Here is a 25,391-nt window from a genome sequence, read left to right on the forward strand (position 1 = left end):
TCCTACAGCCTTCACATAATTTTTCCACCACGTGAGTGCACTATCTTGTAAAGTGCACGATGCATACTTGGTCATGTCCTTTTCAACACAACCACTGATTTTAAACACAGTCTCCATCTTTTCTATCCACCGGGTTAAACCAATCGGTCCTTCTGTTCCACTGAATGATGAGGGCTTGCAAGCTTGAAAAGTTTTGTAAGTGCACCCCACACGAGGATTTGGGTTAACTGCAGCACCTCTTGCAGCCTCGACCCATAACATTCTGTCATTCACTCGCTGATTGATGAGTTCCTGGATTTCTTGTTCCGTCATTCGGTTCAATCGCGGCATATTCTTCTATAAGAATGAAAAGAAAATAATTATTCACATGGAATATTATAGATGTAGTGTATATTTACAGTACATTATAGCTTATTAATAATATGAACCAGGTATTATTATAAAAGCCTTTTCTTCTTATTAGCGTTTTATAATTATATCTAGGGTAGTACCTACCCGTTAATGTACATACTTAATAGCTTAGTACAGAATCAATTACTACCATCTAAATAATACTTAACCATGGAAAATTATTGCATTTCACACTTCACTATTTTACATATGCTTATCTTACATCGAACATTAAACAAACCACACTAATAATATTATACAAAACATTATATGATCCCATGGTTTAATACGGCAGCGCATCGTTTGGTCTATTTTCTAGGACGTTTAGGTTCAAAGAATCGCTTAACGCTAATCCTGGCTGTCTGCCTATATTTTGGCTGTGGGACTGAAGAACTGGATGCCGGGATAGAACGAATAGGAATAGCGGGAATAGGGGTGGTAGTGTCTAGTGGAGTTGGTGCCACATCATTCTCACTAAACTCGGGATTTGAATTTTCTAATTCATTAGCCTTTCGTTTCTTTCCTAGTTCGAACTCGTCTTTTGTAATTTCCTGTATTTCTTCCTCGGGTTCACTTTCCTCCTCGGGTTCACTTTCCGGGTTCTCTATAGTTGGTTCATCCGGAATTTGTGAGTCTTCCCCAAAGATATCATTTTCGTCATCGGATAGGTTAATGACTGGAACACCATCTGAAGATTCTGGTTCGGAGTCGCTGAACGTGATGACAAGTTTTGAGCCCGACATCTATCACACAACAACTAACCCATTAGTACTACATAATATTTACATATAAATTTTAACCAACAATGATAAGCAATGGTTTTTAAATCAGACCCGGTCAAAGTCCAGACTTACTAATGTATCCTAACGACTTATCAGTTAGACACACTAATGCAAACCTGGTTCGCTAAGACCACCGCTCTGATACCACATGTCATAACCCGTCCTTAACCATAAGAACGTGTTAGATAACGTATGATTTCATTGCGAGGTATTGACCTCTATATGCGACATTTTTAAAAGAACAAATGCATATATTTTACATTACAAACCATAATTCTTATTTTGATACAAGCTTTAGACAAAATAAAGATGATTATCGTTTAGCGATAATCTTAGACTTACAAACTTTACATGTGATGATAACAATACGATTTCTAGCATATTTTACATTTCAAATCCTCCGATATGCAGTTTTATTTTTGACACAAATATGCATACACAAGATCTTGTTTAAATTCAACATGTTGCAGCGGAAGCTTCTAATTATCACCTGAGAATAGACATGTTTAAAACGTCAACATAAAGTTGGTGAGATATAGGTTTAATGCCGGCAGCGATATAAATATAGACCACAAGATTTCATATATAAACATTTTAATAAAAATATTCTAAGTGGTTGAGCACTTGGTAACCATACTTAACATTTAATCACGTCGCATATTCCCTTTATTATGAAATCTTACTACACCGTACCAAGTGTAGTCACAAAACGAAGTACTGTGCAACCGTTGAATACTGGTCGTCCAGTCCGGTTGGGGTTGTCAGGCCCGATAGATCTATCAACAGGATTCGCGTTTACAATACCGCTGTAAATGACAGTTACCAAGCTACAGGGAAGTCTGCCAGTGGTACAACTCAACGTAGAATATATTTTTCAGTTACTTGTGTCCATAACGTAAAACATAAAATACATGTATTCTCATCCCGAAATACTTAGAGTTTAAAAGTGGGACTATATACTCACTTTCGTCTTGAAGATATGTAATTTCGACTTGGTCTCCGATTGATATCACGAACCTATCCATATATAATTTATCAATATATTTCTATTTTAAACAATCGTCACATATATATACTTTTTATACTTTTAATAGTTTTAATAATTTCTTAGTCCGTAGTTAGCAGTCCGATGTTAGTAATTCAATTTTAATGGTTCATTTTTAGGTGTTTAATAAACCCCCAATGAAATAAATAAAAACCCCCATCGTATATGTATTGGTCGAGATTAATCTTGACCCACGGTACCGGTGTTGTCAAATGACGTGTTGCGTACATAAAGTACCGGTGTTGTCAAATGACGTGTTGCGTACAATCATGGGATCTTATGATTAATCTTCTCGTATTGTTTACGGGTGATCCTGAACCATATAAAATTAAATTATGAGTACATATATATAAAATATCATGTTATTTTAAAAAGATGTGATTTATTTAATTTTCTCCAATTATTTTCGTAGCTAAACTAGTCTTAGATATCCAATCTCGTTTTGGTCATAGTTTCTTCGTTACAACTCCGTTTTCGTTGATTCAACTTGCCACTTCCTTGGATTGAGTCCCTCTTTAAGACTATGAACTGTAAATACCTTAGTTTGTATTCAAAATCACAGGTCATAGGTCAAACTTTAGTGAAACTTATGAAGTTAATCATTTTTGTTACAAAAATATCATTTAATGACCATTTTTCTAAAAATACTTATACTTTGAATTAAATCATGAAATTTTTATGTGTTAACATATTCATAAGAAATATCATTTTTCCAGAATATAAACCTCCAATTCAAAGTTCAAGATGGTTTTTAATTATCCAACCCAAAACAGCCCCCGGTTACACTCCGACGTCGTAAATTCAGTTTTTAAGGTGTTCTTTGAAAAACCAAGTTATACCTTGTTAAATTAGCATATATTTATGATATATTACAGGTCTTGAAGTATTTTAAAAGTTAAGTTAGAAGGATCTATTTAGTTTGCAAACAAGTTTGAAAACATTCAAACTATGTTCTTGTTGTTAAAATTTTATACCACAAAATAAGATAGCTATATAAATATGAATCGAATAAAATTATGAACAAGGTTACTACCTCAAGTTACTTGGACAAGGCTACTGGAAAATATAATAAATAATCTTGGGATAAAAGATTGGTGGAGTGGGATTGAAAGGTTGGAAGTAAACTTGTATTCTTGAAAGGATTATTGAAGTGTTCTTGTATGGTTTTTCTTATGATGATTAAGGGTTGTTTTTGAAGCTAAATGATGGGGAAAATGCTTGGAGATGATCAAGTATGAAGTTAAGAGTATTTTGAGAGAGAAATGGGAGTGTAAGTATGAGAAAATGGGGTGAAGAAATGGTGTGCATGCATAAAAACGTTTTTAGGTTATAAAGGAAAAAAAAATATACCTAACTTTGTTTTCTTGCTAAATAATTCATGCTACTTGACAAATGGTTGGTTCCACATGTTTCTTAATCATTTAAGGCTGCTAAGGAGCAGATTTTTATTGGTATATACCAATAGTAAATACATCTAGAAGCTGCGTATGATACGGGTACATATACCCTAGATATACGTGTAGAAATCTTTGAGAAAACGGAACGAGGATTCAAATATAGCTATCTTTTGTAAATATACTTATATTGTTTTATGTATGTTAGCCCTTTAAAAGTGATAAAATACATATCTATACGATGCATGTATAAGTATTATAGGTTATAAGTATTTATGTCGAAGAACGTTACGTATAGTTATCGTTTTGAAAACTTAAGTTAGTAGTTTCAAAATATACTTATAACTCATTGTTATTAGTACCCAATGAGATGTTAAACATCCTTAGATCATGTTAAATATATATAAATACATATATATACATAAACGTATAATTATCGTATGTTATATATAGTTCGTGATATCATCGGTCAAATTGGACGGTCAAACGTTGTGTAAAACTCTTTTCAAAAACATAAATCTCAACAATTTAGATTGCTTATCATGTTGGTAAGGTTTAATTTATGTAAATATTAATCTTATAAGTATAAATTGATCGAAAAAGTCCGGGTCATTACATAACATCATCATGTGCCATGTTATACGACTCTTGTATTCTATTTAACCTCTAAAATATCAAGAAAATATTTCTTGATGATTCGGCCTTTTCCAAGGTATTCTAGTAATTTGACAAGTCAAGATCGTGCCATCACAATTTCCTTCCTAGAACATTAACAATGTTCATTCCGAAATTCATATCTGTGAATTCTGGACCATTACAAGCGGTGCTTAATCGCAAGAAGAAGAAACGAAAGGACAAAACTCCGAAATAGAAATTGGGGTATAAATTGCAGAAAATAAAAGAGAGCATTAACTGTGAATGATAATGATTATAGAAGACAGAAGCAGAGACTTTGAAATATAAGGGAACATATAAAGCTCAACGACAAACCAGAAATTATAAACCATATATCGATGCATATAGCAATATAAAGACACGGGAGAACTAGAAACACTATAAACCCAAGAGTATAGTAGAAGTAAATAGATTCTTCCGGCAGTAGATGAAAAAGAAGAATGACCGATATGAAAGTTAGAAGTATATCGAGAATCAGAGCTGAATGAAGCATATTGATGAATACTTTAAAATATGAGTTGAGGGGGAAAGAATAGAAGGTGATGAAACATGACTAGGAACTTAGAAATCAACAGATTTAACTCACACAATGGCAGAATAAGTGAATCAAACCCTCTAGTGAATAGGTTAAGTTTTTTTTTGATTAATTTAGTCAAACCACAACTAAATCAAGTGTGATTAGATCAACACGTAGAGCTATTATTCACCACATGGGTGATTTGGACTGAGAGAGAATCGGAGGAGCTCACTAGATCTGAGTGTGTGTAACAAATAAGAGGCTTAACCTAAAATGAAGAACATAAGACTTTATATACCCCTGTTGTTGACTCACCCATACGATTCATTCATCACACGTACGAGTTGGCTTCATCAGCCGTACGGGTGATCACTCACTCGTGTCTTCTCATTTAGGTTGTAATTGTGACTTAGCTCAGCATCAACCGTGCGTATGAGTCTGTCAGTCGTACTAGTGAGGCTTCACTCGTACGCCTGACTAAGTCTAACATAGTCAAACATCTAAATCTCGTTCCTGCAGTTCCTGTAATCACATACAAACACAGGATAATAATGAGCAATCATGGTGGCCTGTAAACTGTTGTACCTGCAATGGATGTGGGTAGATGTCTAGGGACTTGCATAAAATGCATCAACAGAAGGTGTGAGTTGTAAGGAAACGAAGGAGGTGAATTTATAAGAAAATCTCCGACAGAATAATTAAAATGGACGATCGCATTTAAAGCGGATCCTAATTTCCTTGATTACCAGAGAGTCAAATCTTATTAAGAAGATTTTCTTCAAATCCCTTGAAATCTGGGAATCAATCATATCTACGTCAAATGATAAGATGAATCTACACTTACTCATTTCACTCTTCTATGTTAGCTTCATTCGTACTCTTCATATAAATGGATTGTTTATCCAAATTATTCGCTGATGATAAAAATCTAATTTTCAGCCCGTATGTATCATGAAAACATACTTATTATCATTCACGACCTTTCCACTTAAATTTCGAGACGAAATTTCTTTAACGGGTAGGTACTGTGACAACCCAGAAATTTCCAACCAAATTTAAACTTTAATCTTTATATGTTTCCGACACAATAAGCAATATTTGTTAAGTTAAAATTCAAGAATTTTAAACTATGTTCATACATTCATTCAACCTCGACCAAGTTCCAACGATTCACGAACCATTAAACGAATATGATTATATATGTATATGTGTATATATATTATAACTTGAAACGTAAACGAAATATTAGATTAAATACTTTATATGATTGTATCTGTTTCAAAATGTTTATCAATGGAATTAGAAGATAAGATCAACTGATTGAATTATCAGATATATTAAATTATGATTACAAGTCTCTGTTGAAAGGCCCATGTTGATTTGAGAAATCTTTCCATTTTAACAATATTCGGAAAATGGTAAAGTAATTTATAAATAAGAACAAATTGTCAATCATTGAGAACTAGTTAAAGGATAGTGGAAGATTGAATCTCATAAAGACTCGATTGATCTATTTAGTTTCAAACGTACAAAAACGTTTTCAGTTTAAAAAGAACTTTATTATTAAAACGTATATAACTTTTATAAATATCTAGAGCCACTTTTGACAACTCATTACTTAACTAGTATGATAAAGATAACGATATTTATATTTTATTTTATTAAATATATATAACGATTTAAATTAATATTATATATATTTATACGCGTATAATACGTACATAGTTTTATACTTTTACTATACTTAAACTTTACCTTTACTTTATTTTTACTTTACTTTAACTTTAATAATTCACTTTAATAATTTATACTTTAATAATTCACTTTAATAATTCATACTTTAATAATTCACTTTAATAATTCATACTTTAATAATTCTCTTTAATAATTCATACTTTAATAATTCATTTTAATAATTCAAAAATCTATTATAAATAGAATTCAATAGGTTTCATTATTTCATAGAAACTTGAAAATATTTTTCTCTAAACTCTCTCAATCGATTTACATATATATATTTACTCCGTATTATTTCAAGATATTATTAGTATACATAAAATATTACGACGGAGTGTTGTCCGAGTGATTTCGAAATTGTTTTTCGAGTAGGATAGGATTAAGGAAATTATGGGTTATAGCTATGGAGGTGATTGAGTATGGTTCATGGGTATGCTCGTGAGGTCAATATAGTGTTTATCATTTCCGTTGCGTCTACGTACCTTTCCTGCAATATTGAATCTCAATATTGATACGTGAGTACTCATAATTTAACTTTTACATACTAATAGTGTATGCCTGACTAGTGCTCGAGTATTTAGGATTATGCATGCTTGTACTTTTGATATTGCCCTTAGACAGGTTAGGTTGAATCTTAAATTAGTTACACTTGCGGTTGAGATAAGGTATAAGATATGCATGTCCTTGGAAAGCTAGCGAAAAATTAAGAACTTTTCCTTTAGATATCGAATGGTTTCGATGAACGGATTAGAAGTTATAATCAATTGAATTTTCGATATTTTTATTAAAAATGATTATTATTATCGTCGTTTTTATCGTCGTTCTAGTTTTATCTTATTATTATCATTATTATTATCTTTATCAATAAAAGGGATTTATCATTAAAAATTGTTTTTTTTATTACTATCGTTATTATCGTTAAAGTTATAATTAGTATTATTATTATTATTATCCAATTATCATTATTATTATTATTATTATTATTAGTATTATTATTATTATTATCATTATTAATATATATATATATATATATATATATATATATATCATTATTTAAAAATGGTTATTGTTATTGTTATTATTATTATTACTATATTATCATTAAGATAATTATTAGTATTATCGTTAATAATATTATAGTAACTATCATTATTAATATTAGTGTAATTAAAACAAATAATTGTAACACCTAAATATTTTGATTATTATTATTATCATTATTATGAACACGATATAAAAGACGATTAAAAGCTATTAAACGAAACGATTAGGAAATAATGAGTAAGAGTATCATGATGAAATTAAAATATTATAAGATATTAATTTAGATAAAATTATCGTTCTTATTATTTTTATCATTACTATTATTATTAAAAGTATCGTTAGTATTAAAACTATCATTTTAACAAAAATTATCATTTTAATAGAAATGTCATTGTTACTATAAAATATCATTATTATTATTATTTTAAATAGAATTATTATTTTAAAGATAATATTAAAAATTATCGTAAATATTAAAGTTATCATAATTAGAATTATCGTTTTATCATAATGTCATCTTAGTAATTATAAATATTGATATTTTTATAATAATAATTATTATTACAAAATAATACAACTTTTACTTACTATCATTATAGATATTATTTTATCAAATAAATATGTGATACAAACATATTTTACTACGTGTAATAACTTACTTTAATAATACCTATCATATTATCTTTATGATATTAAATGAACCCTATAAATTTTATTACTTAATATATATAAAAGTATATTTGATTATATAAATTTAATATAAAATTTTATTTATTAATAAATAAATTATATTATTTACTCTAATAAATCTTTTTAAAATATTTAAAAATATAAAACGACGATATTTAAACTATATATTAATCATGTATAGATTTTTAGAAATTATTTTGAGTCAAATTTACTTTTGTTGACTTTTGCATATTAGTCTCGAGCATTAGGATTGTGGTACACTATGACTTGACCTAATTTGTTAGACAAATATTGACCAACATATAAATATATATAATTAATTTAGGTTCGTGAATCTAAGGCCAACCTTGCACTTGTTCAATGACGTTATATGTATTTTTACTACGAAATACAGTATGGTGAGTTTCATTTGCCTTTTTACCCTTTATATTTTTGGGCTGAGAATACATGCGCAACTTTTATAAATGTTTTACGAAATAGACACAAGTACGTGAAACTACATTCTATGGTTGAATTATCGAAATCGAATATGCCCCTTTTTATTAAGTCTGGTAATCTAAGAATTAGGGAACAGACACCCTAATTGACGCGAATCCTAAAGATAGATCTATTGGGCCTAACAAACCCCATCCAAAGTACCGGATGCTTTAGTACTTCGAAATTTATATCATGTCCGAAGGAGGATCCCAGAATGATAGGGGATATTCTTATATGTATCTAGTTAATGTCGGTTACCAGGTGTTCACCATATGAATGATTATTTTTGTCTCTATGCATGGGACGTATATTTATGAGAACTGAAAATGAAATTCTTGTGGTCTATTAAAATGATGGAAATAAATGATTATGATAAACTAATGAACTCACCAACCTTTTGGTTGACACTTTAAAGCATGTTTATTCTCAGGTGTTAAAGAAATCTTCCGCTGTGCATTTGCTCATTTTAAAAATATTACTTGGAGTCTTTCATAGCATATTTTGAAGAACGTTGCATTCGAGTCATTGAGTTCATCAAAGATTATTATTAAATCAATTTATAGTTGGATAGTGGATATTATGAAATGGTATGCATGCCTGTCAATTTTCGATGTAAAGAAAGTTTGTCTTTTAAAAACGAATGCAATGTTTGTAAAATGTATCATATAGAGGTCAAATACCTCGCAATGTAATCAACTATTGTGAATCGTTTATAATGTATATGAACGGGTCCTTTCAAACAGTACCACCAACATCAGCACCGACAGCACCAGTACCGCCGACAACACAAGCCTCAACATCACAAACTATACCTCGAGCATAATCTTAATTCTACATCTCGTTCTACATCGATAATCTTCATTCTACGTATCGTTCTACCTCATTTATCTTCGTTCGACATGGCAGTTATGTAATTTTTAATGTTTTAGAGATTATGTACTCTAGTTCTAACCGTAAATCAGATGAGTTTAATATCATATTAACACATTAAATCCATGATTACATCTGAAGAAAATATATATGTAAGTATATTTTCATAAAGATTGTAATTAAAAATCCTTTTGTACAAACTGTTAATCGTGAAAATATTTTAACGGCTAGGTAATACGCGAGAAATATTTAGATTTCACATTAATAAGTTACACTGTACATTCTTCGAATCTGATTCAACAGTCATTTACTATCCTACTTACATCCACAGATATACGTATCCATTCACCTCAGAATAACCATTTTCATTCAATTTCATATTTGGATTTTAACCTATCAGAATCCAACAAGTGGCATAATGAAGAAAACATTGGACAAAATAATATTTTTTAGAAACAAACAAATTAACTATGAGAAATTCTGTTAAGAATCCACGCTAACTATGCCTAGTTAACTGTTCCTAGCTAACTGTTCCTAATTCCCTATTACATTTTAATCATCGCAATTTAATTATCGCAATTTAATTATCGCAATTTATTTATCGCAATTTAAATTCTCGCAATTTTATTTATCATCATTTAATTTCTGTTATCTATTTTACGCACTTTTAATATCGTCGGATAAATCGGGACACATATACAATGTTTTGACATATCATATCGACGTCATCTATATATATTATTTGGAATAACCGTAAGTCACTCTATATTGTGGTAATGATCGAGTTAGCATATAAAGGATCGAGGTTGATTCTAAAATAATATATATACTTTGAGTTGTGATCGAGTCTGAGACATGTATACAATGGGTAATGACACGTATTAATTAATTCGAATATAATATATTAAACTATATATAAATTATTGAACCACTAACTGTGGACTACTAACTGTGGACTACTAACATTGGACAATTAAAATGAATTAAAATATTGACTATAACATATGAAACTAAACATTTCTTCAAGTTTGCCACTTGATTTTATCTTAAACATCTTTTGTATTTTGAAGATTACCATCAGCGTTTAATCATCTAAAAATACAATTCTCTTGAAACCACCTTGGATTGATAACTGATGATTCATATATGGTAGCATTAAATGCAGAGGAAACAGTAAAATTGTAGATGGTCTAAACAGCCAAAAGTTTGATAATAAAGAATGGGAGGTTGGGAATGCTCGATAGAAAATTTGGTACTGAAAAATGGATTGAGCTAACCCTGAAGGAGACCGAGGACAAATACAAGGACCAAACCCTATATTCAAAGAATCCAGATAATTCTGTATCCGATGAAATCTTTAGAAAATATCTTGATCCGTACTCATGTTAAATCTTGTGGAAAATCTTTCTTCATCAACATTCGATCTTAGAAATTCTGAAAATATCATCATAAATATCTTTGATATTTTTGAGGAGATTTTCATAACTATACTTGTCCAAAATTATTTATCTCTTCATGCTATCTATATTACATCAGAAAAGAAACTGTTTTAGTTCCTAAATTCTATAACCTTCGAGTTTAAATTATAATTAATTTCTAGAGAAGTGTTGGGGATTGAAGCATTATTTAGTATAATATAATGACGCCCGTCCAATGTAATTATATTACAGTAAGTAATGCTGAAATTTCTAATGGAACATGATGATGGTTCACAGATCACACCCTCATCATGTGCCATGTTACATAACTCTTTCATTCTACTTAACCTCTAATTATATCAAGAAAATATTTTCTTGATATTTCTATCTTTCTGTGATTTCTGGTAATTTAACAAATCAAATCGTGCTAATACAACTTCTTTCTTAGAACATTAGTCATGTTCATTCGAAATTCAAAATTTAATCTAAAAATCCGAGATGTCTCGATCGCTCTACTTAGACTCTGGAAGATAAATAAAAGCATGGAGCTTCGGAAAATAATTAAGAATATGAGCAACATCAAACAAGAAATTACAAACCGTGTATATCTATGCGAATAACAAGATAAAGACACGGGAAAATCAGAAACACTATAACCCCAAGGCAGTAGTAAAAGTAAACAGATTCCTCCTGTGGTAAATGAAAAAGAAGAACGACAGATGCGATAGTCAGAAAAATAGCAAGGATCAGAACATGATTGAGCATATTAACGAATATTTTGGAAGTATGAAGTGAGAAAGAAAATATAAGAGTAGTGATAATAAGGAAACAAAGAATGTGAATTTACAGTGAAATACCAGACAAAGCAATCAAGGCAGATTACCACATTTAATTAAAGAGATCATAATATCCTTGAATTTCGAAGAATTAAATCTTATATAGATTATGAGGATTTTCTCCAATTTCCTTAAATTTCGAAAATTCACCGTATCTACGTCAAAAGTTAAATCTCTATCTCAATCTTTTGTGATAGCTTCACTCGTACGCTTCAAGAAATTGAATTATTTTATCAATATTACTCAATGTTGATAAAATTCTATTTATCAACTCATAACCGTCATGAAAACATTTTTATTGTTAGCCATGACGACCTCGATCAAATTTCGGGATGAAATTTCTTTAACGGGTAGGTACTGTGACGACCCGGAAAATTTCGACTATTTTTAAACCAAACTCTCGATACAATGTAATATTTTTGACACGATAAGAAAAGTCTGTTAGATTGAGTCTCAAAATTTTTGAACTGTTGCATATATATTCAATTGACCTTCAACCATTCTCGACGATTCACGAAAAATTAATTGTAAATAGATATGTGTGCATATAAAAATAGATAATAATTTGAAATATAATTTGAAGTATTATATGTTGTTGTTATTAAAATTAATAATGTAAAATAAAATAAAAATAGAATATTATAATAATTATTATTTAAAATATATCAATATATATAATTGAAGTATATTAAATATATATATGTGATTTCGAATTCATTTAATAAACGATTGTAGCACTCGATGGTTATTTGAACAAGTTGAATTCCAACTTATATGATTTTAAGAATTAACGGTGATCCAAAAATGAGTGATATAATTTATAGGCATATTAGAAATGTATTTAGGATCTAATTATTATATTTTAACACTTTTTATATTTTACCCTGAATCGAGCGCGGACAATGGATTTAATTTTTATTTAATAATTTTAAACAATTAATGACCACTTTTATAAAATAATGATCAGAATACTTAATATGAAATTTGGGATTTTTCCGAAGACTTTTATTCGTTGCTGATTAACGATGGAGCACGATATTATATTCGCGTTAAAAATCGTCGGTAGTTAAAAGCCAAATATATTGCTGCTACCTATTCATGTACTATTAATGATTGAATTATGATTTAAATTCAGATATTGTGTTTGTTTTCTCTTTATTCCACTGGCTTTTCTATTCAATCACAGATATGTTTACTGTTTCTCTTATTTGATTCCTTTCCCCACCATTTTGTCTATCCCCATTCTAATATATATACATAATACGGAGCATTATATGATTAACCCTACCATCACCTTTTGACACACCCATTTAACAAACTCAAATATCTTTTGACAAACTTCACCAACCATGGGTATTCTTGCATATCATGCTCAAGCTACGGCCACCACACTGCCGCCACCAGAGAACCATCACCAACCACCATCATCAAGCTTTCCACCACCTCATCGGTCACTTTCCATCTTCTTCAATTAAACCATCACCATCAACAACAAGAACTATCATCATCCATAACCACCTTACCACCACCAACATCACTCTCTTAAACCCATTTCATGTTTCTTTTTGTTTATGTAGATGCAAAACAATCGATCACCATAAAACTCTCATCACTCTTTCTCTTGTAGCCGGGAAACCATCCTCTTCTATATTTTTTTGTCAACCAAAAACAACCATCACCCGTTTTGCTATCCTGTTTCTCTTACCACCACTCGACCATCATTCACCGGACATTAAACACCAACGTTTTTTATTTTTTTATTTTTTTGTTTCTATTGCTACTACTCGATTTCTGTTTGCAACTCAAACACCACGAATCATCATAACCACCGGTTCTACCTGTTTAATTCATTCATACAACCAAACACCAACATCACTGAAACTCTGCTCACGTTATATTTCTGTTCAAGAAAGGTTATGAACCAACACACCTCTTTTTATTTTGCTATTGCTGCTGCGTTTAGCTTTCGGTTACAAAACAACTAAAACACCATGAAATTGATAATTAAGCGATTCACGATCATCAAACCCACCTGCTACAATTAATCGAGAACAACCATTATTACATGCTTTGATTCCTAATCTTGCAGCTGTGATTCTCTGTTTCCATTTTTAATTTGAAACCACCATAACCTTCAAACTGGTATATCTACTTGTTTACTGTTTCGGTTCAATCAATATCAAGAACAAACCATCTTCAACCATCCCATCGTGAACTCACCTTGTTCTCCACATTCAACCTAAAGCCACAACGAAACCACAACCATAACCAATTTCCATTCTATTTGTCGTTCGTTTCTTTATCGGTGAATAACAGGACAACAATCAACCGCTAGTTGTTTATGCTTACAAACTATTTTTTTCTGTTTTGTCATTAACAACTGTCGCCACCACTCTCAACATCTATTAAACGGATTTGTTTCGGTTTAAAAACACCACAACCACCAGCCACAATCTCTTTCCTTCTCTCTCTCTCTCTCTCTCTCTCTCTCTCTCTCTCTTATTTCTCTGTAATTCAAGATGGCCAAACACCTCATGATTTCAGATGTTTCTGTTATTCTCTTCTGTTTATGGAATTGGTCGAATATAACCACCATTACTTTCTAATCACATATTACTCGCTACTACTATTGCTCAATTGAACTCTCCACGAACACAAACAAACTCATCAAAAGCATCTACTGTTGTTACTTCTATTTCTGTTTTTCTGATTCTAGAAACCATAAACGATCAAACCTATCAACTAACGACTGCTGCAGCTGTGTTCTTTATTTTTATTTTTTTCTTTCTGTTTAATATTACGGGGACAGCAACGATAATGACGATTTAATAAAGATATGTTTTATTTAAATCATCGAAGACCCCACTCCCTTTTGTTACTGTCGAGCTTTTTGGAGAAGAACCCTACTCGGTTATATTTTTTTTATTCGCTACAGCACCCATCACCGAATCCTTATTTAATGGAACTTGGGCTGTTATATTTCTTTCTCTGTTTCAACTTGATCAGAAATATGATAATGTCTGTTGGGCCGAGAGTGGGAAACTATTTTTGGTTGGGCTTGGGTTATTGTTGTTGGGCCGAAGGATTGGGCCAAGTTGTAAGATGAAAACGGGTTAAATATATTTATGATGCGGATAATATCTGAAAAACAAGATAGCGTGAATGGTTAAGGTTGTGAAGGGTTAGCGGGAGGTCGTGGGTTCGAGCCCGGGCCGGGGCGTTTTTCTTTTTAAGGCTTGTTTCATTAAGGTAGCTCTTTTATTATTATTATTATTATTATTATTATTATTATTATTATTATTATTATTATTATTATTATTATTATTATTATTATTATTATTATTATTATTATTATTATTATTATTATTATTATTATTATTGTTATGCTAAGTATTGTTATTATTAACATTATTATTATGATTATTATTAACATAAATATAATTTTTATTATTATTATTATCATAATTATTAGTATTACTATTATTAGTAGTATCATTATGATTAAAACCAATATTGTTATTATTATTATCATTATTATTATAAACATCATTATTTATAAAACTATCATTATTTGCATTATTATGAAAAGTATCATTTTAGTAAAAGTATTATTTTTATTAAAAATTATTATTATCAATATTATTAAAATAATATTTTTTGTAAAATTACCATTTTTATTACTATTTAGGATTATTATTATTATTATTATTATTATTATTATTATCATTATTAGTATTAGTATTATTTTTAGAGGCATTACTATTATTTTTATCACTAATATTATTATTATTATTACTATAATTAATATTATTATCAGTATTATTATTAATATTATCATTATAATCCAATACAACCTTTGTTACTATTATTGATATAAAAATATACTTAATAATATTACATATAAGTATGTACTAATCATATTAACATTTTTTAACAAATTAGATATTTTTAATATATATATTGATATAACTATATAAATATTAATCATTTTAAATATATACACAAATTAAATATATATAATACATAATTTAATATATAATATATAAATCTGTTCGATTATGATTATATGTGTTAATATATATACAAATGATATAAGTTCGTGAATCCGAGGCCAATCCTGCATTGTTCAGTATCGTCGTATCCATATTTTTACTACAAAATATCGTATTGTGAGTTTCATTTGCTCCCTTTTTAAATACTTTTGCAATATATATTTTTGGGACTGAGAATACATGCGCTTTTATAAATGTTTGATGAAATAGACACAAGTAATCGAAACTACATTCTATGGTTGAATGATCGAAATTGAATATGCCCCTTTTAGCTTGGTAGCCTAAGAATTAGGGAACTGGCCCCTAATTGATGCGAATCCTAAAGATAGATCTATCGGGCCCAACAAGCCCCATCCAAAGTACCGGATGCTTTAGTACTTCGAAATTTATCATGTCCGAAGGGAGTCCCAGAATGATGGGGATATTCTATATGCATCTTGTTAATGTCGGTTACCAGGTGTTCAATCCATATGAATGATTTTATAGCAGTGAGCAGACCTGCACAGATTGATTATGAAAAATGAAAATCTTGTGGTCTATTGAAATTATTGAAATGATTGTTTAAGATAAACCTATGAACTCAACAACCTTTTGGTTGACACTTTAAAGCATGTTTATTCTCAGGTATGGAAGAAATCTTCCGATGTGCATTTTCTCATTTTAAAGATAGTACTTGGAGTCGTTCATGGCATATTTAAGATAGTACCTCGCAATGGGAACAAATGTTGAAGACTTCGTCCAGGTGGATTAGGACGGGTCGCTTCAAAACCCTCACGGTGTACCTTGCTACTTCCTCCGAGGCAATAAGCTCGATGCTAATCTCCGATAGGGGTAAAACTCAAATGTTGGTATACTTCGTAAGCAAAGTATTACAAAACGGGGAAGTAAACTACCCGGCAATGGAGAAGCTAATCTATGCCCTGGTGCACACGGCAAGACGGTTACGGCGATATTTCCAAGCACATCCGATACAGGTCCTCACAGTTCAACCTATCAAACACGTCCTAACAAGGCCTAAGATATCTGGAAGGATGGAAAAATGGGCAATTGAAATTGGCGAGCATGAAATCAGCTTTCTCCCAAGGAATTCAGTCAAGGGCCAAGTTAAAGCCGACTTCCTGGTAGAGCTCCCTTCCGATATGATCAAACATGGTGAAACCCCCTTTACAAGAAGGGACGAGGATGAATTCTGGGAACTATACACATATGGGGCATCTTTCAAGGAACGAGCCGACATAGGCCTGCTTCTGGTATCCCCGAACTGAGAGGAAATAACTTACGCCATCCAGCTAAAGTTTGCCGCCTCAAATAATGAATCCGTGTACGAAGCACTATTAGCCTGTTTACGCCTAATAAAAAGTATCGATGTACAAGAACTCATGACTTATGTTGACTCACAACTAGTAGCAAGCCAGATGAATGATAGTTTCAAAGTAAGAGACACATCAATTCAAAAGTACCTAGAGCTCGCAAAATCGCTAGTCAAAAACATCGTAGCATTTGAAATCAAACAAATACACCGTAATCGCAACAAGAAAGCAGATGCTTTAAGCAAACATGCCTCCCTGATATACGATCACTTCACCATAAAGGTCATGGGGGAGGTACTGGAAAGAAAGTCAATCGACGAAGATACCCTCATTACAATAATCACAGAAGAAGATTGTTGGATGACACCTTTCACACGATACCTCACCGATGGTACCCTCCCGGAAGATAAACTACAAGCTCGTAGGATCCGGATGCGTGTACCAATGTATCACTTCAAAGATGGCATCCTGTATAGAAAGTCATTTACTGAGCCATATTTGAGATGCATTGGAGCAATGCAGGCAAAAGAAATCATACAAGAAATCCACGAAGGAGCCTGCTCGACACACTCTGGCTATGGAACAATAGTCAGCTTGATCAAAATAATGGGTTATTTCTGGCCACACATGTACCGGGACACATACAATTTGATCGTGAACTGCGAGGCATGCCAAATACATACCCCCGTCAACAGATCCCCTCGACGTAACATGGTCCCAATACACGCTGCTTGGCCATTCTGCAAATGGGGGATCAACATTGCCGGTCCATTCCCAGGGGGTGTTGGGAACGTTAAGTTCCCAGTCATCGCAATTGATTATTTTAAAAAGTGGGTCGAAGCAAAACCGGTAAGCACGATTATCGGAAGAAAAATCCTAACCTTCGTATGGGAGGATATCGTTTGTCATTTCGGCTTACCACGCGAAATAGTCAGTGATAAAGGAACACAATTCGCACACAATCCATTTAAATATTGGTGCATAGACACGGATATTCAACAATCGTTCACTTTCGTGGCATATCCACTGGCCAACGGACAGGTCGAGGTAACTAACAGTGACATCGTTGCCGGAATAAAGGCTAGACTAGGTAAACACCGACAAGGATGGGTGGATGAACTCCAACACGTACTATGGGCACACCGGACAACACCAAAAGATAGTACAAACAAAACTCCATTCAGTCTGGTATACGGCACTGAAGCGATTATCCTGGTTGAAGTGCGTGTCCCGACCAAAAGAATAACAATGTTTGATGAACAGAAACCTAGACACTCTTGAAGAACGACGGACAATAGCACATATCCGGCAGGCAGAGAAGAAGCAAAAAATCGCAAACCACTACGACAAAAAGGTCAAACCACTAGACTTTCAGCTACACGAGTTAGGGTTACGAAGCAATGAAGCAACGAAGCCAGCCGACAGCAAGATGTCGGGAAACTGGGCCCATGATGGGAAGGACCTTACAAAGTTGTCGGCATAACCGACTATGGCGCATACCATCTGGAAACACCAGACGGAATCCCGTTGCAACGCCCTTGGCACGCCTTTCATTTAAAAAAATATCATGTGTAATCTACCTGTAACCGGGAGGGCTGATCACCCACCCGGGTAACAGAAGTATCACACATTTATGTATCAAAAGTATTTCTAAGTATAAGTTCACAATAAAATTGCATTTTACATACTTGTACTCTGTAGAAACTCTGAATATGACACAAACACAATCAAAAGTATTTTGGCATATTTCAGACCTACCACCAGAAGAAATGCCTTATAGCTTTCGTTGGTAGGAGGATACCTCTCGAAGAACCTTCTCGGATAATGAGAGCATCTGACCAAATCATTGATGGTACAGTTTTACCGTATAAACATCTCGACCATGCTCATGTGTAGTCTAGATATCTACGTTATTGTCATGACATAGCAAACAACTCAAAATACAAATAAACTAGTTTACACACGAGACATAACAAATGTAAAAACATTACATTCACGACAAAAGAAAAACACAACCGAGTGCATATCTTTACGGTTGATAGGTTACAATATCTTCCACTGATGAATTCTCATCCCTACAAATCCTATCTAATTCTTCGAAGCTAATCTGGGCAAGAGCCTCATGCGCTTGCCGGCATTCTTCAACACAAGAAGAACTTAACCTGCTCTTCATTCTTTCGGCTGCACTACCAGCCGGCAAAAAACACTGCACTCATCTTAGCACCTCAAAGGTGGTTAATTTCTTGATGGCCTCTATATAAAAATTGAACGGCCGATGTACAAGAGAAGACTTCAATAGGCAGGCAAAAACTATGGGAATACCAAACTGCAGACGGGGAAGCTCACCAAGTATTACCGACACCTTCTCTGACAACTTCTTATTATCATCCGAGAGAAAGGCAACCATCTCCTTCTCTCAGGCCAATTCCGTCTTCGAAGCCTCCAATGCTTCCCAGCAGGCTTGCAACTCCTCCCAGGACAAAGACAAAGCCAAGGCCCCCTTGGTTGACTCGAGTTCCCTTTCAAGTAGGGTGTTATCGCTCGACAACTCTACCATACGCCGGTTGTCATTCTCAAACATCACACAGTGCTCATGAATGCGACGAGCGCCGTCCTCACTCCGATCTAACTCGTCTATCGTAAGATGTTGGGCAAACACACCTTCTCTGACAACTTCTTAATTATATGCATTTCTTTTCTAAGCTTTTCTATTTGCCTTCCTAGGTTACCCAATTGTGCGTTCATAGATTTAATCATATCTTCAGAATCATAAGTAACATATTTTACCGAACGAGAAATGTCTAAGTCTTGATGCCATTCATGGGAATGAGCAGCTAACTTATTAATTAACGATTCAGCTTCTTCAGTAGTTTTATTCATGATATTTCCTCTAGCAGATGTATCAATCTCTCTCCTTGTAGCTATATCACAACCTTTGTAGAAAGTAGTTACCTTTTTAAACGTATCCAACCCATGTTGTGGACAACCCCTAAGCAATTGACCAAATCTAACTCAAGCATAATAAAATGTCTCATTAGATTTATGAAAAAAATTAGCAATTTCAGTTAGAAGGGTGACAGTTTTGGATGCAGGAAACGAGTTAAAATTTTTTCAACCATAGTATCCCAGCTAGTGATATCTCCTTCGAGCAAAGAATTTAAGCATTCCTTAGCTTCATCTTTTAATGACCACGGAAACAAACGAAGATAAATTGTATTACTTTCAACAATAGTGATATTAAACATATTGCAGATATCCTTGAAGTTTCGAATGTGAGCGTTAGCATCTTCTTTTTCAGTACTCCTAAATTGGTTATCCTTAATCAAGTGAATGGTATGACTCTTAATATCAAAATTTTCTTTTATAACTGGCTGAGTAATGGCGTGACCTAATCCCTCTCGACCAGCTTTTATTAGTGCTTCCATTGAATTTTCAGTAGTCATTTCAATTCTGAATCAAAAAGAGTTCCCAAATTAGAATCAGGACTAAACGGTGTACTAGACAGTGGACTATCATTAATTTGAGAAGTAGTTCCTTCATCGAAGTTTAATTTCCTAACAATGTTCGACTCTTTAGAATGTTTAAATAGTATATCGGGATTGGGTAATGATGTTATGCGAGGTGTATACGAAATAGTTATATTTATACTACGAAATACTATTAAATACGATACAATTTTACACAAGTTATTTATTTATTTATAGAGTGGATATACCTAAACCTTGCTACAACACTATAGGCAGTGTACCTAATCATACAGTAGTGTAGTTTTTAGTAAGTCGGGTTCGTTCCACAGGGAGCTAGCCAAGTTTAACGCTATATTTTTAAAACTATATTTGTATATATATATATATATATATATATATATATATATATATATATATATATATATACACACATAAGTAATATGATTATTATTATAAAAGGGGGGTTTTACCGTTTAATGACCGGTTTGTCGATTTTATGTTTTAAGTCGTAATTAAAACCTAATGTAAAATATTAAAATTAAATATAACTTAATTTAAAGGGTAAAGTAAATGACGATAATTAAAGTGCGATAAATTAAAGTGCGTTAAATAAAATGACGATAAATAAAATTGCGATGATTAAAAAGTACGATAAGATATAAAATAAAGAAATTATGCTTATTTAAACTTCCGTAATCATGATGTTTGACGTGTTGATTTTAATTTATTACCATGGATTAATTGTCCTTTGTCCTGGATTATTCAATATGTCCATACGGTTTTTGTCCATAACAGTCCATCAGTCACAAATATAAAGTGCGAGTGTCCTCGTCAAATTATTCTTATACCCGAAGTCAAATATTCCAACTAATTGGGGACTTAAACTGTAATAAGGTTTTAATACATTGTTAATGATTACACCAGGTTATCGACTGTATGCAATCCAAGGTTTTAATACTTTATTATCAATTACACCAAGTGTCCTTGTATGTAATCCACCCCTGTTTTAATGAGTCCATTGACTATTAATCCATCCCCTTGTCCGGTAAAATGAACAATTATTAGTATTTATAAATATCCCGCCCATCGTGTCCGATCGAGTGTGTATGGTTATTTATATATACGTCAAATTTTAAATCTCTATATTAAATTAACGAACTATTATTCAGTTAAACAAATATAAATCCTATTAATAGTCCATAGTCCAATTTCCACAAGTGTCGGTCTTTTGTCCAAACTCCAATTATGGTACAAAGCCCAATAACCCTGTCTTTAATATTTAGCCCAACATCATGATTACTTCGATTTAAATAAGCATAATAATTACTTAGCTACGAGACATTAATTTAAAAAGGTTGAACATAACTTACAATGAGTATTAATAGCGTAGCATTACACGGACAGAATTTCGACTTACAAACTTACAACATTCGCTACCATAACCTTATTATTATTAAACTTTAATATTAAAATTATAATTAAAATATAAATATAATATATATTGAGAGAGTAAGATATAGAAAAAGATGTGTATCATTCGTCCGAAAAATGCTTCAATTTATAGATGTGGCCATGCACAGTTCTCCATGCGATCGCATGGATTTAAAGCATCCAGGCCATGCGATCGCATGGCCTCCTTTTCCTGGTCACATATGATTCCAAAACGTGGGCTGCGCGTATTTATTTAATATATAATACAATATATATAATTTTATATAATTAATTATATATTATATTATATTCTTGTGCATTGTTGACTTGTAATTTTAGGTCCGTTGCGTCGCGCGTTGTTAGTTGGCTCATGTCCCGATTCCGGATTTTCGAACGTCCTTTCGTACTATTTAATATCTTGTACTTTGCGTTTTGTGGCTCGTACTCTTGTAACTTTTAGACGTTTCTCATCAATAATTTGAACCACTTTGATTGTACTTTGTACTTTTAAGCTTTTTGGTCGTTTGCGTCTTCAAATCGTCGAATCTGTCTTTTGTCTTCACCTTTTATTATTTAAACGAATATCACTTGTAAATAGGACAATAGCAACTAAAAGCTTGTCTTTCTTAAAGGATAATGCTATGAAATATATGTTCGTTTTTAGCATTATCAAATATTCCCACACTTGAGCATTGCTTGTCCTCAAGCAATATAGAACTTGAATATAACTTTACTAGAATCACTTCTTTATTCTTCACACTTTGTACATCGGTGATTTTTATACGGCAGTATGAACAATGATAGTAACGATGTGGTTTACAGTCCCACATGACTATGAAAATTTAGATCCTTTAGGAAATTGGATCTTTATGAAAACATTTGATCTTTTGAAAATTCAATCTAGCTTTTACCCTAGATAAGTTTTCCGGAATAACCCTTCACCGGTGTTTGCAAAATGTTTGTGGGTTTTGTGGGTTTCAGATTTGAAAATTTTAGCTTAAAACTTATGGTTTTGTGTCACCCACTTGCTAACCTTGTATTGGGAAAGCAACACGTCCAGTTTACTTGCTCCGTATATTACCTTTCGGTAAACTACCGTCTGGTTGTAAAGGAAAGCGTTGAACAAGCAACTGTTAAGGCAATGTCCCGTGACATGCTTTTGATTATGGTCTATATCGTTTCGGATGCAATTACTATCCTTTGTAGGAGCAATAGTAAAGATCACCCTATAGTTTTTTGGTCTGGCTCAAGGTCCTGTCTTCGACCATGCTATGCAACCACCGTTCTTACGGTTGACACCCGATTTGGTTCAGGTGACCTAATGAATTCCGGTGAATTCTTAGGATTTTACGTTCAATGGTAATGAACGCATTAAAAATGGGCTTTCAGAAAACAAATTAGTTTTTAATTTGATCAAAATATTTTCTCGTTCAAGCTCGAGTTTAGATATCATTGAATTCCATGAGTTGGAATTCTCAATCTTTAAGGTCAATCTCAAGGATTGAGTAATATCAGGCTTAAAAACTAATTTTTGATCTTTAAGGAGATTATCCTTTCTGGGGATCAGATTCATTAGTCTTATAAGCTAATTTGCACAGTGCCCCCCATTGTACGAGACAGATCCTCTTATGGTTAGGATAAGTCTGACCACTTGGCGACCCTGTTTGATGCTGAGGTCCGTGGATTTCCAATTGATTTTTGAGAAAACTTTTCAAGGTTTTTCGTAGACTCTACAACTGGTTTGAACGACCATTTCCTGACCTAAATCAAGAAGCTAGTATCTTTTTTCTCGGAAGACTTTACTTCCTTTTAAATTCCATTTATATTACAATAACTGGGTAAAACTGATTAATATCGTTCAAAACAAAAGTACCTTCAATTATTTGTACAAAAATATGTTATATATGTTCTAAATAACTTGGTAAATTTTTCCCACACTTGGCTTTTATTTTCATTTATTTGCCTTTTTATTTTCCTCTATTTCATTTTAAATGAATTCTAGCATTTTGGGTCATTTCTCAATTTATGTCCTTTTCGAGGTAACAATAATTTCGATGTTAACACCTAGTTTTATCGTTCATAAATATGTATAAACATGATTTTGAATTCATTTATTTGAAAATTTTTAAAAATTTTACTAGAATTGGGTAGTCGGTATATAAGACTAGGAATGTTCTTTATTATCAGAGAGCACTAGATTCTAATACAACTACGCGTTACTAGTATTTTTAATGGTAACCAAGTGTTTAAATTAAAATTTTAAAAATCCGAAAGAATTTAACCCCTTCCCACACTTAAGATCTTGCAATGCCCTCATTTGCAAAAAATCAGTAACAATTTAAATTATTGAGGGTGATTAGCGTAGAAAAATGATTAAATTTTATCAAAGTTTCCAAACATATTGTTGTTTGTGTTGAATGATAAATGGTGCACATCATTTGTACATTCCGTCTGTTGTTACATCATACTTGTTTTTCATTTTGTCGTCAAAATTAGTTGCTTTTGCTGAACTTAATGCCAGTCTTTGAAAATGCGCTGTTTTACCCTGTTGTGTACATGAGATAAAATACATACAATACAAATATAAACATGCATGGTAATTTGAAATGGGATTTGATATCCCACTTTCAAATTACAAAAATGAAATATTAGTATACAGTAATAAAAAATATTAAACATTACATAAAAGTATCAAAATGTTAAGTGTTTAACATAAATAGATAAAAATAATAAAAGATAAGACATCACCAATGGAATACTATTGATTTAGATAGGGATTCCAATTCATATCGCCGTTCGGGTTCCATGGTTGGTGATAGGTGTTTTGTTAGGCTTGGTTTGGGTCGTATAGGTCAAAGGGTGGTCGCATGTCAGGCTGATGTGGTGGATAGTAAGCAGGTTGAGTTGGGATGTAGTTATTTGGTACCTGATATGATAGCTGGCTTATGATTTGGTGCTGATAAACTTTCCAGCTATCGTGTTGGCGTCGCCTAGAAGTCTCATACTCATTCGCGGCTTGCCACTGCTCATACCGACGATGCCTTTCCTCATTAGTCATTTCTACCTCATCTATACGCTGGAAAACGTCAGTAAAACTATCCCTAATGACATCCCTGATGTCATCCGCTTCCTCCATCTCTTTATCCGAACCCCTCTCTTCTTGTGGATGACGGCCCTGATATGGGAATGCCTGATTGCATCTCCTAGTCAATACCTTTGCACCTTGATAGACTTGCAAACCTAAAGTCTCGTCCTG

At 32.4% G+C, this 25,391-nt stretch overlaps 1 protein-coding gene and 1 non-coding gene across 2 annotated transcripts; both read left to right on the plus strand.

Annotated features, from left to right (window-relative positions):
• Positions 1 to 17,306: 17,306 nt before the first annotated feature.
• Positions 17,307 to 18,518, plus strand: LOC139888392 (uncharacterized). The gene has a single exon (XM_071871401.1). The coding sequence runs from the start codon at positions 17,307 to 17,309 to the stop codon at positions 18,516 to 18,518; it is 1,212 nt and encodes a 403-aa protein (XP_071727502.1).
• A 1,687-nt stretch (positions 18,519 to 20,205) lies between these two features.
• On the plus strand, positions 20,206 to 20,312 carry LOC139894877 (small nucleolar RNA R71). Its single transcript, XR_011775356.1, has one exon. It is a non-coding gene; the product is annotated as a small nucleolar RNA R71 (small nucleolar RNA).
• Positions 20,313 to 25,391: the final 5,079 nt, after the last annotated feature.

Source organism: Rutidosis leptorrhynchoides, chromosome 2 (genome assembly GCF_046630445.1).
Source record: "Rutidosis leptorrhynchoides isolate AG116_Rl617_1_P2 chromosome 2, CSIRO_AGI_Rlap_v1, whole genome shotgun sequence".
Classification (NCBI taxonomy): Eukaryota; Viridiplantae; Streptophyta; class Magnoliopsida; order Asterales; family Asteraceae; genus Rutidosis; species Rutidosis leptorrhynchoides.

Excerpts from the sequence above, each read along its gene's own strand:
- LOC139888392 (XM_071871401.1), top strand. The coding sequence starts at position 17,307 with ATGACTTATGTTGACTCACAACTAGTAGCAAGCCAGATGAATGATAGT.